Here is a 16,562-nt window from a genome sequence, read left to right on the forward strand (position 1 = left end):
GCACTTGAGATCTCATGTCTTGCTTGGGAAAGACACACACCTTTAATCCCACGAAGTGATGGCAGGAAGCAGAAAGGTATATAAGACGTGAAGGGCCAGGAACTAGAAGCTATTAAGCTTTTAGTAGCAGTTCGGCTGAGATCAATTCAGATGAGGACTCAGAGGCTTCCAGTTTGAGGAAACAGGATCAGCTGAGTTGTCGAGGTGAGGTTGGCTGTGGCTTGTTCTGCTTCTCTGATCTATAAGAATTCACCCTAATACCTGGCTCCCAAGTTTTTTATTAATAAGACCCTTTAAGATGCATGTTACATATGTGGAGTCTCCACAACCTGCCGCTGTGGGATCATACCAGAGAAGACACTCTCATACAGTGGGGTATTAAGCCCATGTTTCAGTGGAGTGTCCACATTGGTCAAGGCCATGAGGTTCTGAGAATCCTGCAGAACCTGTCTTGGGAAGGCAGTGTCAGCGGTGTTCTCAGAGCGATGTCGTTGTTTATGACATTGTACTCAGACAGGATAGTGCTGGAAGTAAAGTTTGTTATTCCAGACTCCTCTGCAGTCTGCTGAGCAACCTCACTGGCCTGGCCTACCTTGACAACTTCCTAGAGTTCTTATCTGAAATCTGAGGGGCAGGCAGTGCTAGTTTCTCTTTTTAGGAAACACAGAGATCCCAAGAATTTGAAGAATAGCTAATGGCAATTCAGATTCTTTTTTCCTTTTTAAATTCTGTTTCTCTTTTCTTATGTCTCTTCCTTCTATTTCAGATCTTACTCCCCATCAAGATCCTGCTGTCATCATTTCCTGAAATCTGCATCAAGGGCCTGGTAATTCTCCTCAGAAGTATCATAAAAACCAAGAGCAGGCTTCTGTGCAAATGGGATTTCGGCATTAAAATCAACTCTTCTTTTTCCTTTTGCTCAAAGCTCTTGTCTTTTCTGAAGGGCAGCAAGGCCTTCTTTCAGCTGTTTCTCACTTGCTTTCCTCTCAGTCTTCTTTCTCTGAGTATTGGCCAGGTGCCTCAGAAAGCATCTCATGTTCATCCTCATCCATATAAATTGGATTTGGCCGAGCTGGTTTTGTTTCTGGATTTGGATATCTCCTCAGATTTGAGTTTTGGTAGTTATCTGTTGTTTCCTCTTCATTGTGCCTTTGGGCACATTTATACAGAAGGAATTCATAGTGTTCCAAGCACCAGGCTGCTGTTTTTCCAATTGGAGGGATGGTACTCCACAGTGTTGGCATCAGCTTGGCCAAGTACAAGAGTTTTTCCTTCTCTTCTCTAGACCATTCAGTTTTTTTTTTTTTTTTTTTTTTTTTTTTTTTTTAAATAATTGGCTCCAGCCATTCATAACATCTGGCTTTGTAATGCTTTGCTGATTTCCTATGCAGCAACGAGGCAATCGTAGAACAATGGTTTTCCCCATATTTCACTAATACTGCATTCAGAATTTCATCCTTGGGATATACTCGACATACATACACCCTTTGATTATAAACTGAGGCATCTTGGTGTCTGACTATCCTTGGCAGGTGCTAAGAGAAAAAAAAAAAAACTTGGATCTTAGAATTCAGTTAGAGGAGCATTTATGTAGCAGATAGGAGGCCCTGAGTTCACTTCCTAGCACCACATAAAATGTGGTTAAATAACCAGCCATTATCTCAGTGATTGCTTCTTCCTCCTTATGAGGACCACTTCAGATGAGACAGGATTTAAGGGGAACTTTAGAGAAACTTTTAACTCAAAGCTTAGAGGTCAAAATTAGAGTCCTTTAGCAAAGTCTAATGTGTTAATATCAGCATCTAACCTTCCTTAATTTATCTCTAATTTATGGTCGCTCATCTTTAATTTCTTGTCAAAAGTGTTTCTTTCAGAAGTGAAGCCACTTGGGGCCCAGAGAGATGGTTTAGCAGTTAAGAGCACTTGCTGCTCTTTCAGAGGACAGGAATTTGGGTCCAGCGCCCATATTGCATAGATGACAAAAACCTGTAATTCTAGTTCAGATCAGATGGTGTGACATCCTCTTCTGCTGGCATTTGTGGACACCTTTAGACACATGTACATACACATACACACACACACACACACACACACACACACACACACAGAGAGAGAGAGAGAGAGAGAGAGAGAGAGAGAGGGAGAGAGGGAGAGAAAGAGAGAGAGAGAGAGACTTTTTGATAAACATGTGGAAAGGACAGAATATTCTCTGTCCTGACAGAGGCACAAGTCACAGCCAACAAAATCCATTGCAAGCATACATAACTGAGTCCTGTAGGTCTTTACAATATTAAAACCTGTATTCTCACAATGAAAGAATTTTATCTGAACCGGTAAAAATTTGTGTCTTTACAAAGCTGTAAGACAGTAGGAGAAATTTTCAAGTAATATAGAGAAAGATATCTTTGGTTTGGTTTCATTTCTGAGGCTGAGTCTCACTTTCCAGCCTAGGCTGATTTTAACTCACTGGTAAATGTTCCATCTCTGCCTCACAAGTGCTAGAAATACAGGCATCAGCCACCACCACCTAGCTTGAGAAAGAGGCATTCTTCCTAACACAATACATAGCCAATAATTTCAGTTTGGGAATATAATCTAAAAGTGAGTAATTTTCTTCTTAAAGAAGCTTGTTTGTGCATATCTTCACATTCTCCCAGCCAGATAGGCTCTAAGGCACATTAGACCATTTAGAAAGTGCATGAAAACCTTTAAAGCTCTTGGCTCACATGTTTGCAAGTTCATTTCCTCATACCAAGCCTCACTTTTCAGCCTAAAGCTGTGGGGAACAGCTTTGCTCACATTACTCATATGATGAACATTTTGATTTTAGGCTAAAAAGAAAAAGAAAGTACCCACAGACATAAGCACTTCTCAAAATATAACAGCACACTGACATTCTAGGCACAAGTTTTCTGAAAGACAGGTAGCTAATGAGGTTATAATTCTGCTGTGTCTTGCTCTTCATTTAAGGCAAATCTCAATCTGAAGACAATTCAACCTGTGGAACCCAGACTTTAATATACAATAGCCTGAGAGGCAGGATTAGTTGACTGGGATTGGTAGAATTAAACCAGAATTATATAAGCAGAGGTCACTGGACAGAGAAGAAAAGAGTAACAGCAAAGCCTGTGGGAAACTGAACTTCATTTTTAACTATGACTGCACTTGAAACAGTTCATCCTGAAGATACAGAGATGTCAATTTGCCAGCCAAGGACTTCTCTGGGGCTTCAGATCCTTATATCAAGATCAACTTGCTTATTAACAGGACAACAAAACTGGTAAGTTTTGAATCCCCATCACTGGTTTTTCTGTTGCTGCTGATGTAATAAGCCAGTCAAGCTAAGTTAATAAATCCAGGTTTAATAAACAGAGCAAGAAATCCTAGGTGACCCTTGGGAAGGCAGGCTAGGAATCACATGGCAATTAAGGCTACCAGGTCCTGAGTAGCTGGGGGGGGGGGGCGGGCTTTCAGGAGGGATGGGCTGTTGCTTGGTAAGCTTTTTGAAAGGGGTAGGGTCTGGGGAGAGAGAGGTGGGGTTTCACCTAATCATCCCAGACTCTTTGGGTATATGGATGTCAGGGGCTGAGGTAGAGCTTCCACCACAACAAAATCACCAGACTAAAGTTCACAGGAAGACCCTGAACCCTGTATTTAATAAGGTGGCTTTTCTTATTTTATCACTACAAATTTTATTCAGAAACTCATCTTTTTTGGTTGTTTAAAAAAAAAACAGTTCCAATATGAACTGGCTTGTCAACCAACTACAACACTGTCTAGCAGACACGTGGTATAAACAGCTGGGCTCAGAATCTCCCATATCTCTTGAGGTATCTGGACTGCCTCCTGTAATGCTCTCGTCCTCTACCTCCTCTGGTGTCACCATGCCTAATGTCTCTGGATGGAGAATGCCTTTCCCGGGATCGGGACCTGGATCTATGCCTCTTGCGATGGAGCCTAGACAGCTTCCTTTTGAGCTCTCTTGAGATTGGCTTCAGATGCATGAAGTTGCAGAAGCCCATTCTTGTGCACTCTCCCATCTCATATTGGCGGCAGCAGGCTTCCCTGAAGTCAGTCACTGGGGACAGCTCTGAATGGATTGGCTGCCCATTAAACCAGCGGTTATTCAAGTCCATCACAGCTTTCTTTGCATCCTCCTCATAACGAAACTTGACATACACATTCCCCACCAGGTGGTCTCCTAGGTTGTCACAGACGTTCATCTCTTCAACCTGTCCATACTTTTCTTCCATCTCAGTGAAGACTTCCTCAAAGAACTCATCATAGTGCTCTTGCATCTCCAAGTCACTCATAGTGCAGCGCAAACCATCAGCAGACTGGGCAGAGTTTTGAGGGTTATGGTAAATGTTCAAGAGGGCAATGGTCTGGCTAAAGGTTGGTTTATTGTGCAACCGCGAACACTTATCTCCATGACGGCATGCTCCAGTTTTGAAATAAAATGAACAGTTGACTCTGTAAGGAAATAAGAACTGATTATTTCTGGGAAGATATGGCAGAAACATCATTAACACAATCCTATTTCCCCAGCTACTTGTCTTCCAATCACAGAAATTCAGCAGCTCTTGGTGACTGTGTTTCCTATTGCAGGCAGTATGTTAGAGGTTGTAGCTCCAGCTCCCTACAGAAGTGTTCTAATTCTAACCTGCTTCCTACTATTCTAAACCTCTTATTCTTTTAATATTTTCTTTGTTTTTTTTTTTTTAAGATTGTCATACTCTCTGAGTCCTGGATAACAACTATAAAATAAAGACAATGCCAACAAGGCACTATTCCAAAAACTTAGATGTGTATTCTTATTCACAGGCCTAAGTTTGGTGATATATAGTGTACTCTAATAAACTCACCTGAGGATCAGAGCACAGAGTTTAGAAATAGAGGTCAGGCAGAGGTGGCACACACCCTTAATCCTATCACTCGGGAGGCAGAGATCAGTCTGGATCTCTTTGAGTTCAAGGCCACACTGGAAACAGAGCCAGGAACTGGCACCACACATCTTTAATCCCGGTACTGGGAAGCACACACACACACACACACACACACACACACACACACACACACACACACACACACATCTCTAATCCCCGGTAGTGATGTCTGGGTGGAGAAAGGTAACTCACTGTCTTCGGGATGAGCATTTCACGGAGGTAAGAACTAGTAGCTGGCTGCTCTGCTTCTCTGATCTTTCAGCATTCACCCTGATATCTGCCTCTGGTTTTGTTTTTTTTTTTTTTTTTTTTTTTTTACTAAAAGACCATCTAAGATTCCACCTAAGCTCTATTATTATCTAAAGGAAACAGAAAACAAAGTCCAGGTTCTCTCTGGTCTGAAGCTAGTAGATCTCTTGGAAACCTCATTGCAGACATACTATTTGGAGACCCAGCTTGCCTTAGAAACCACACAGCAGTACATGTCTGCCACAGAGCCTCTTTAGTAGTGCTCATACTTCATGGAACCACAACCATCCAAAACCTTCAGGTGCTGGGTGATCTGTAAGATCTGTGATATGAACTGTTACCTGATGCAGCTTCCCTATTCAGTTGTCAGCTGCAGAGGGAGGAATGCTGTCCCACAGACACTTTTAGCAAGAGCCACAAGCTTAGGTCCTCACCCTGAGGTAAAGACTGAAGGTCTCAATCTCAATGAAATCTGGTGGACCATGAAGACCAGTTATCCTCTAGTTATGAGCAGACAGGAACAAATACAGTAAAGTCTGAGTTTATAAGGAGAGGAAAATGATTGCCAGTGACCTCCTTACTTCATGCAACCTAACTGGATTAGACAATATCTCTTTAGAAAATCAACTGAAAATAAAGAGCTTGTTGGAGAAACCTCTGGCTGAAAATACACAAGGGTTCCACATGAAACTTCCATCCTGCACTCCCTGCAAACACTTTTGCTTCTGTCAATAAATTATCTGAAGTAATGAAATGAAACTACAAGGAAGCTGGGTGGTGATGGTGGTGGTGGTGGTGGTGGTGGTGGTGGTGGTGGTGGTGGTGGTGGTGTACACCTTTAATCCCAGCACTCAGGAGGGAGAGGCAGGCAGATCTCTGAGTTTGAGGCCAGCCTGGGCTACAAATTGGGTTCCAAGACAACCAGGACTACACAGACAGAGAAAACCTGTCTTGGAGGGTGGAGAGTACAAGGGAAAAGGGTGATTCTACCAGACAAGCTGAATCTAAAAAACATCCTAACTTATAATATCACAGCTAAATATTTTATTGGAAAAGACCCACATTTCATTTCTTAAAAGATCCAAAAGTTATGAGGCATCCCATGTTCCTCTTTCTGATGACTGTTTCAGCTGAAATAATGTAAGTAATCTAGATTTACAAAAAAATAAAATAAAATAATAAAATAAATCTGAATTCCTTGCTGAGATACCCCTTCACTACACAGATATGAACACAGGGCCAGAACTACTATGCTCCTGGTTCTTTAAGTCCTAGCTTTTAGGCATTTATAATGGAAGCTCTCATGTCAGAACTGGCATGCACATTTGACTATATTCCAGGCTATCTTCTGTGACCTCAGAATTTAGGAAATGCACTCTTCTACATATTTGCAAATACAAAAAAGATCAAATTTGCAAATACATTTATTGAGACAGAGTCTCTATGTAGTTCTGGCTGTCCTGTAACCCACTACCTAAACCAGACTGGCCTCAAATTCACAGAAATCTGTCTCTACCTCCAGAGTGCTGAGACCAAAGGCATGTTATCACTATACCTTGCTTTGAATGTTTATTTTAAAGTACCTTAACGGTTTTATTTTAAATTATGTATTTGTGGCTGGGAAGTGGTTGCACATGCCTTCAATCCCAGCACTCAGGAAACAGAGGAAGGCTGGTTTCAAGGTCAGCCTGGTCTACAGAGAGAATTCCAGAACAGCCAGGGCTATGAAGACAAACCCTGTCTCAAAAAACAAAGAGTATATGTGGAGGTAGATGTGCATACCTAAGTGCAGGTGCCTGTGGTAGCCAGAGACAAAGGATCTCCACAGATCTGGAGTTACAGGTGGTTCTAGACATGAGTTTGCATTAAGTGGATTTGGGGAACCAAATTCCTGGCCTCTGCAAGAGCAGTTCACACTCTGAACTACTAAGCCAAATCTCTCCTGTCCCTTTACTGTATTTTAGTCACCCTGAACACAACCCATACAGCTCTCCTCCAAGACTACTGAGAACTCAAATTTTATCCCATCTGATTCTCTAAAACTGAACTAGACCTGACACGCAGTGAAATGTCTATAATGATTGCTGATTTGGGCATGAGACTTTTAGAAACATTTCCTCGAGCCGGGCGGTGGTGGCGCACGCCTTTAATCCCAGCACTCGGGAGGCAGAGGCAGGAGGATCTCTGTGAGTTCGAGGCCAGCCTGGGCTACCAAGTGAGTTCCAGGAAAGGCGCAAAGCTACACAGAGAAACCTTGTCTCGAAAAACAAAACAAAAACAAAAACAAACAAACAAAAAGAAACATTTCCTCTTTCAAACATGGCAGATTATCTGTATAAAAGTGCCTGATCGGACAGCCTTCATCCTAGGTAGTAGAATATTTTCAACAGTGAGAATTTGGCACCAAAAAATGTTATCTATTGCAAATACAGAGGCTTCCTATCACAGATATCTGTATAAACCTTATATGAAATTCAGGAACACCAAGATGGTGACTACTTACTCAGAGTAAGTAGATTAAGCCAGACATTTTAATCTTCGGGTTTTCAAAGTAGGAATTATTCATCAAAGCCTCTCAAGACATTTCTGTCAGCCTAAACTTCAGTCAGCACACTGAAACTTAGTATGTGCCACGGTGGTATACAAATACATGTGAATTAAAGTTATTTTTCTCTTACTCTATGCCAACTTCAATTTAAAATGAATAGCAGCCCCCCGCCCCCCAACCCTTAGGCAGGAAGTTTATTTGGTCGATACCGCTCCCAGTGATTAGCCCCAGAGACTGAGTTTTAGCAAGGACAGTACCACCGCACTTCTGACCGCACACTCAAAGCCCAAAGTTGTCAGAAATGTTTTACCTCGCTAGCCGCAGAAGTCAGGACAACAGTGGGAGTGTGGCGTGGGGCAGCGTCCCGCGTGAAACCTGGTATGGAGCCCTATGTAGCTCAAGGCCCACAGGGAGCCACCAGCCAGGTCCCAAGGCCTGACCCATGAAGCAGGGGCGCACAGACGCGCAAGGCCGCCAGGGCCTCCCACCCGTTGCCATTCACATCCCGGCCCAAGCCCCAGTATGCCGCCCCCACTCACTTGTCTTTCTCGGTGCCAAAGATGGAAGCCAAGTATTCAGCCATTTTCCAGCAGACACCTGCAACACAGGACCCAGAGCGCCAACTACTCTGAAATCCTCTGAAGCCATCTCTGGACAAGAAAACGCTGTCCACGCCCATCATGATGATGCGGTCCAATTGGGAGAGGCACTCCTCTCCGGGGGCGGGATAAAGAACTCGCGGAGGCTCCGCCCCCCGGCACTGCCGCCAGCACACTCCTGAGGCCCTGGAGGTTCCCTTGCGTTGCATGCTACATGGGTTGCTTCAGGCATGCTCAGAGCTCTGGTTTCTCGGCTCCTGCTCTGGGATCTCGCCTTCACCCCTTGCTGGTTCCCGGCCTCACGCTATAGACAAGGACCCCTACTCGGCCTCCTGGAGGGATTTAAACCTATAGCATCCCCACAGTTACCAGCTCACCTTCAAGTTAACAACTTCCTAGCAGAGCCTAATCCATTGTCTCCAGCTGAGACCCAGGAAGAGGGATTATTTGGTTTGATGACTTTACCTGCTTTCTCTGGCTATAGAGCCTCTTCTACCCGAGGATGAACCTTGGAAGAGGGAAGGCTGCTGAGCTGTGGGAATCTTAGGTCTCCATTCAGGCTATCAGGAATTAACCTGGTTACTGGAACCAGAGGAGGTGTTTTTATTTCCTGTTCCCTAAAATGACCTTCAAACACGGAAGCTTCACTTCTCAGTGTGTGATTTTGACAGGTTCTTTCACCATGACTTGATTGGTGAAGTGGTTTTGAACCACTTTTTTTTTTTTCCTGAGACAAGGTTTCTCTGTGTAGTTTTGGTGCCTGTCCTGGATCTCTTCCTCTGTAGACCAGTCTGGCCTGGAACTCACAGAGATCTGCCTGCATCTGCCTCCTGAGTTGCTGGGATTAAAGGCGTGTGCCACCACCGCCCAGCCTAAAACCACTTCTTAAACTTCGCTGAATTCCCCCAGGGAGTGCATCCTTCGGAAGGTTGTTCTAATTCATTTTGACTCATGGTCTTCTTAGAGTTAAGGCAGCTGTGTGTTCTGTTTACCTGGCCCAGCACCTTAAAAATGGGCTCCTTAAAAATGGGCTCCTGGCCGGGCGGTGGTGGCGCCCGCCTTTAATCCCAGCACTCGGGAGGCAAAGCCAGGCGAATCTCTGTGAGTTCAAGGCCAGCCTGAGCTACAGAGTGAGTTCCAGGAAAGGCGCAAAGCTACACAGAGAAACCCTGTCTCGAAAAGTACCCCCCCCAAAAGGAGGGGGCTCCTGTACACTTGAGTTAATGTTTTTTAAACCTTGCACATTTCAAGATAAATTAGTGCCATGAGAATATCATACCTGCGACAGGGATAAAAAGCAGGAATGGATGTGAATTGTAGCCTCCAGTTGGATAGCGCTCTGACTGGTGGATATAATGGGAACTATTATGATGACTTTAGCCCTAGATAGAGGCAGTCTTGTGAGCCCAAGGTCAGTTTTCAGGCTTCACAAGAGCCAAATAGTTTGAGTGTCATGTCTAGATCTTTTAGGACAGATGCAGAAGACTGTAGTGAGGCAAAGACTTAGCCATGTTCACAATGTATAAAAGGTGCAAGGTCAGGTCTAGGTCCCTTAGAATGTGAAAGCTCCTCCCTAATCACTGTATACATTTGAGCAGATAGTGACCTATGAAAGGTGGTTTGAAGGAGAATGGACCCTATAGGCTCATGTATTTGAATGTTTGGCTCCCGGTTAGTGGTCTGTTTAGGAAGGATTATGAGACATGGCCTTGGAGAAGGTGTGTCACTGGCGGTGGGCTTTGAGGTTTCAAAAGCCCAGTCCAGTCTCATGCTTGGTGCCTCCTGCTGTGGTTGAGATATAAGTTGTCAGCTACTGCTGAAGCCCCATGCCTGCCTGCCTCTACAGTCCCCACCATGATGGTCATGAATTCACCCTCTGAAACTGGAAGCAAGCCCCCAATTAAATGCTTTCTTCTGTAAGTGCAATAGAATAGCAATAGAACAGTAACTAAGCACTGTACAACCTACAGTGGGAAGACTTGGACATTATTTTCTCCTGATATACTTTGAAAACATAATCACGTGACTTGGGTTTGGTCTTATATGAGAAGTGAGTACATGGAGGACTTGGCTTATTGGTCTTAGTTCAGACTGCTGTTACAGAAAACCACAGACTGGTCAGTTTATTAATGACAAACCACAATGCCCCACAGTTCTAGACACTGAGAAGCCCTAGACCAGGATGCCAGCAGATTTGATATCTGGTGAGTATTGCTTCCTTGTCTACAAATGGCTATCTTGTAGATGAAATACATGAAGGACCTTTTTGTGAGAGGGAAGGATGGGAAATGATTTTGTTATGAGAGAACTAATCTTATCACCTTCAAAGGCCATACCCTCTGATACAATCACCATTATCATTGGAGTTACTGTTTTAACACCTGTTTGTTTGTTTTGAGACAGGGTCTCACATGGTCCTGGCTGGCTTGAACTTGCTCCATAGCCAAACCTTGAACCACCAATACTCCTGCTTTCAGCATTCAGCTCCACCTCAGATGGTATATGAATTTTGAGGAGACAAAACTTTTTGGTCTGTGGTATTGCATTCCTAGTCTCCTATAATTCATGTTCTCTTCACTTACAAAAAAAAAAAAAACTTTCAATACATTCCAAAAGCTCCCAAGATTTAACCTATGTACTAGAAAGTTTTTTCAGGTCCTGCCCCGCCCTGTGTCCTACAGCCTCTTATAAAATAATCACTCAGAGGCTTAATATTATTTACAAACTGTACAGTCTTTGTCAGGCCTCTTGCTAGCTAGCTCTTATATCTTAAAATAATCCATTTCTATTCATCTGTTTTGTCACCTGTTCCATGGCTTTACTGGTCTGCTGACATGTTGCTCCTTGGTTGGCAGGCTGGTGTCTCTCTAAACTCTGCCTTTCTCTTTCCTGTCTCTTTCCTTGGATTCCTCACCTGCCTCTAAGCTGCCTTTCCATAGGCCAAATCAGCTTGTTTATTAACAAATGGGGACAACATATATTCACAGCATATAGAAAGACATTCCCCAGCAAACCTATCTGAGCATTAGTTCTAAACTTTAAAATGAAGAATCTCTTCTAAACATCATTTAATCAGAGATAAGTAGAACTCAAGGTATTCCTCACTCTGAGATACACTGCCTTCCTGTTTCAAACTAATGAAATCAACAATATAAGGTTTCCAAATTTTAGTGGTAGAATTAGATAGGCTAGGATAACACAGCACAGTCTATAGTAGCACAGAGATGTCCATTCCCAAAGGAGGAGACAGAGAAGAAAGGGATATCAGATCCCAGCTGAGCCCAAACAAGGCAAACTCTATGAGATCTTAAGACTCATAAAGAATCCATTTGGTTAGATGTTCTTTCTTCCAGGCATACTGTGCCAAGCTCTGATATTTGGGAAGCACTAGGGTATTGGTCTCTCCAGGATACATGAAAACTTTTACTAGTTCTGCCAAGCATGCCTTGCATTCCCAAGGTTCTTCAGTTCCCCACAACCATGTTTCTCTGAGTGGAGGCCATCTGACCTACTAAAAGCAAGATTATGACCCCATCTTGAAAACTGAGGTTTGAGCCGGGTGGTGGTGGTGTACACCTTTAATCTCAGCACTCAGGGAAGCAGAGGCAGGAGGATCTCTGTGAGTTCCAGGCCAGCCTGGGCTGCAGAGTGAGTTCCAGGAAAGGTGCAAAGCTACACAGAGAAATCCTGTCTTGAACCCCGCCCCCCCCCAAAAAAAAAGAAAAAAGAAAACTGAGGTTTGGCTTGGTTATCTCTGTCTTCTTCAAAGTCATCCTTCCCCTTTCCCATGAGACTAACACTATGGTCTTGTCTCATTAAGTGCAGCTCTGATGGCTTTCCATGATTCCTTCCCATGTCTCCCTTTTGTTTTAGGCTGTCACCTTTTCAGCTAGGTGTGCTGCTCAGGTGTGGTCCACACCTATATTAATTCCATATCCATGGCTTAATTAGCCACATTCACTGTGATCTCAACATGCTTTCTCATTTTCTACCACATTGAAAGACTAAGTAAGAATTTCTCAAATCTAAGCTTCATCCCTAATGGCCATCATTCACACTGCTGGAAGGTGCTATGCACACTATCAGAGGAGAAGTTTTCACCCATCTCACCCATCTGTGAACCCTATGATCTACAATAACTATCTGCCTGGTAGTCACTGTGTACAACAGTGACCCAATATTAAGGAAAGAAACAATCATTTTTTTAATTTGATTTAAGGAGATGGTGCAGGGGATGAATATAATCAAAATATGTTCCATGAAATTCTCAAAGAATAAAGAAAAGCATTATTTTAAACAAGATGTTTCCCAATCTTTAAGTTCTATTTTCCCTCTGCTTAATAAGTTTGTATTCAAGTGATTTCTATCATCTCTAAATTTTCTCCTAGTCTTTAACCAGGAGTTAAACTAGTTAACCTAGACTTTAACCTTCAACACATTACTTGGAAATATCTGGAGCTAAATGCCTCATTTTATTGTTCGCACATTCTGTCTTCCACAAAACCATTGTACATGAGCACAGTTCAGCCTGTTTTTTTACACCATGCAGCAAGGACCATTTAACTCTAATAATTCACTCTTCATTACCATCAGAGACATCAAGAGAATGTTCTTTACCTCCATGTGTCTGCCAACAATCTGTCCATCGTCACTTGTGGATTCAGTAAGGGGATCTTTGAACAGCTCTTTTCTTTCTCAGTTCTCATCAGAATCACCCTAACAGTCCATTCATAGATCTTTCCAAGCACCCATGTCAAAACTCTTCAGTATCTACTGTTTCCTCAGCCTTCCTACTTCCAGCATTGCCATTGGGGGAGTCATCTGAATCCCAGGATTGGTTCCATGCCCCAACTTCCATCATCTAGGAGTGCCCTGAATTGGGAATAGTAATACAAGAATTCTCCTGGATAGTAGTTTCTAAAGGGCAAGGACTAATCTTATTTTAAGCTTCGAGTTCAGTTCTTAGTATATTTCAGTTGTGTGAGGGAATCTCCTTCTCTTGTCCTCAGCAATTAAATCCACTAGGCACTGATCAGACTCTCAGTGTGTCTTCATAGCTGGACCACCTCATAAAGTCCTTACTGTTTAGCTGGAGTGATCACTTAATGGTGGCAATATTAGATCTGAACATAGAGCACCCTGAACCTGAGACACATTATAAAAAAACAAAATAACAATAATTTATACTTCTTTAGCACTAGTCACTTTAATTTTTAAAAAAGAATTTTGGCATATGTTGTGTTCTGTGTTTATACATAAAAGATTCATGTGAGTGTGTGGGTATGTGTATATGTAGAAGCTAGAGCAGGGTATCTGGTTTCTGTCTGTCTTTTATCACCATCTGTATTATCTCTTTAAGACAGGGTCTCTCACTGAACCTGAGGTTCACTGTTTTTGGCTGAGCTGGCTAGCCACTGAGTTCCTACCTTTCTTTGTTTCCTGATGGTGGGGTTCTTCCCATGTGTAGCTAAACCCAGCATTTTTTTTACATAGATATTAGGGATTTCAACTCAGGCCCCATTGCTTACCCAGCAAGTGCTCTTATCCACTGCTCTATTACCCTTTTTCTCTGCACCAGGAACTTTCTAAGTAACCATTAAAGACAACTCCAAGATGTAAAGACCAACAAGATTACTATGACAAATAAAGATATAGAGAAATTAACCTATGATTATGCAATCAATGTTGAGATGAAAATCATTTTTGTTACTGTGGCTTTGAGGAGGAGTCTTGTGTAGAGCTGACTGACTTTGAATTTGCTATATAGTGGAGAATGGCTTGAACTTCTAATTGCCCTGTTTCTACTTCCCAAGTGCTGAGATTACAGGAGTGTGTCACCCCACCCACTTCAGAGACACACAATGTGGCTGTGACTTGCAGCTCTACTCATAACTGCTGTGCTGTGGTGTCGACAATTTAATTACATAGCAATCTCTTTGCATGATTGCATTTCCTAGACAAGCTCAATCATTTTAACATCAAAGCATTTACTCTTATCCTGGAAACTATGACATGTGTCTTCTCCAGCATATCCTGGTGTTATCTGTATTAGGTCCTAAAGACACGTTTGTCTTAAGGTGGGGAAAGCATCTTGTGTACTGAAAAAAAAAAAAAAAAACACAGGAAAATCACACAAACTCACTCACTCTGGGATTAACTTGTAGGGATTATGATTCCCTTGTATGGATTAATCACTCATTGTGATCCGTAAGCCAGATGTATCAGATTCATCTGAGATTTGATATCCTTTTTAAATTGGGGATTCTGAGGCAGGCAGTTGAGGCACACACCTTTAATCCCTGAGCTCAGGAAGCATAGGCAGAGGCAGATGGATCTCTGACTTTGAGGCCTGCCTGGGCTACAGAGTCTTTTCCAGGACAGCCAAGGCTACACAAAGAAACTCTGTCTCAGAAAAAAAAAAAAAAAATGGAGATTCTGGACCTTCTCCAAGACTTATTAAATATGAATGAATGTCTAAGGTTGAAGCCAAAGATTAACATTTAACTCCATCAAAGCATCTTTACATTTTTGTTTCTTTAGGAATTTGTCAAACATTTGAAAGTAGAGAGAATAATACTATAAAGTCCACATGTCACATGTCCAAACTCAGTCATCAAATCCGATCCAGTGCTTGTTGGTCTGTAAGTTGAAGCCAATACCATGCTTTGTAACACCTAGAATAGTTCTACATGGGCCTCTGACACAAAACATATTACTGTGGTCATTTTAAGAATCATGAATAGCTGGGCAGTAGTGGCACATGCCTTTAATCCCAGCACTTGGGAGGCATAGACAGGCAGATGTCTGAGTTTGAGCCTGGTCTACAGAGCAAGATCCAGTACAGGCACCAAAACTACACAGAGAAATCCTATCTTGAAATCCCCCCAAAAAAGAATTATGAATAACATCCAATGTCATTAGATGTCCAGTTCACATGTTCCTAGTTTCCCACATTTGCTAACTAGGTAGTGTACTATATGCTCAATCAGGTCTCTGCTGTAGGTAGAACTGGCTGTTCTCTGGACTGTTGCCCAGTTTCTGTGCTGTGGTTTTCTTCTACAGGTCTCCTGAGTTGAATAAAATTTTCTCTGTATATATGTTTCATTGTCATTTCCTACAGTCATCCATAAAGGGTTTCCACATGGAAGTAGTCCTTCTGACATCATGCAGTTCTAAAAATGCCTCTTGCAGCCCTACACACCCTTTAGAAAGGGCCACATACCTCTTGTGACACTTTCTTACACAGTCCCCTGCCTGTGTCACTGCCAGCCTTGAACTACAGCTTGATCTTTCAAGCCTCAAATCACCATCTAGTTATTTTTTTGACCCATGGACAAAAGGACTGATTACACTGTCCTTATTATGTAGAAAATATATCTCAGTATATTTTATCATTGTTCTTTTCCATTTTTAAAATATGCCAGTGAGCCCAGTGGAATTGGTGAACTCCAGGTCAGGAGAGACTCTGTCTCAAAAGATAAGAGGGAGAGAGAGCGACAGTGAAAAACATACAACATCAACCTATGTTCTACGCACAAACACACAAACACAAATTAAACACTAAGAAACTGGAATCATAATCCGACTTACCAGAAACTATATACAACAAGGAAATGCATGCAAATTACATTCAACTTAAATTTTTTTTATCCAATATGCTATTGATTAAGTGTGTAAAAAGGAAGATTTTAACTTTGACATAGTAAAATTACATATAACAAAACAATTATCAAGCAAGAATTACAGTTACAATATCTAGTCTATTTATAATAGTCTATTTGTATTTGGTAGATTTAAAGAAGATATCCTATCTATCCTATATTTGTGAGTCTAAGGTTTCATATCTAGCTTATCTTTTATCATAACTATGGAAATTATAACTATTTAGTCTAGTGCTGCGGAATGTCCTGTATGCTATAAATATATGTTGCTATGATTGATTGATAAATAAAATGCTGAATGGCCAGTAGCCAGGCAGGAAGGATAGTGCAGGCAGGACAAGGAGGAGGAGAATTCTGGGAGGTGGAAGGCTGAGGCAGAGAGACTCTGCCAACCGCTGCCATGAAAAAACGAGATGTAAGGTACCACCGGTAAGCCATGAGCTATGTGGCAACTTATAGACTAATAGATATGGTTAATTTGAGATATAGAAACTAGATAGCAAGAAGCCTGAGCCAGTAGGCCAAACAGTTTAAACAATATAAGTGTCTGTGTGTTTAT

At 42.2% G+C, this 16,562-nt stretch overlaps 1 protein-coding gene and 1 pseudogene across 1 annotated transcript; both read right to left on the bottom strand.

The window, feature by feature from the left end:
• Window positions 1-259: 259 nt before the first annotated feature.
• Window positions 260-2,482, bottom strand: LOC114710240 (annotated as a pseudogene).
• A 468-nt stretch (window positions 2,483-2,950) lies between these two features.
• On the bottom strand, window positions 2,951-8,411 carry LOC114710248 (splicing factor U2AF 35 kDa subunit-like). The gene is made up of 2 exons (XM_028894349.2): window positions 8,283-8,411; window positions 2,951-4,473 (listed from the first exon to the last, which is right to left on the bottom strand). Exons 1-2 carry the CDS (start codon window positions 8,324-8,326, stop codon window positions 3,807-3,809), a joined length of 711 nt encoding a protein of 236 aa, XP_028750182.1. The 5' UTR covers window positions 8,327-8,411; the 3' UTR covers window positions 2,951-3,806.
• Between the last annotated feature and the right edge of the window lie 8,151 nt (window positions 8,412-16,562).

This window comes from Peromyscus leucopus, chromosome 1, assembly GCF_004664715.2.
Source record: "Peromyscus leucopus breed LL Stock chromosome 1, UCI_PerLeu_2.1, whole genome shotgun sequence".
NCBI lineage: Eukaryota > Metazoa > Chordata > Mammalia > Rodentia > Cricetidae > Peromyscus > Peromyscus leucopus.

What these genes read in the sequence shown, in the direction of transcription:
- LOC114710248 (XM_028894349.2), bottom strand. Translation starts at nt 8,326, where the DNA reads ATGGCTGAATACTTGGCTTCCATCTTTGGCACCGAGAAAGACAA. An exon ending in TTTGGCACCGAGAAAGACAA is followed by an intron (nt 4,474 to 8,282) that starts GTGAGTGGGGGC and finishes ATTTCCTTACAG; the next exon opens with AGTCAACTGTTCATTTTATT.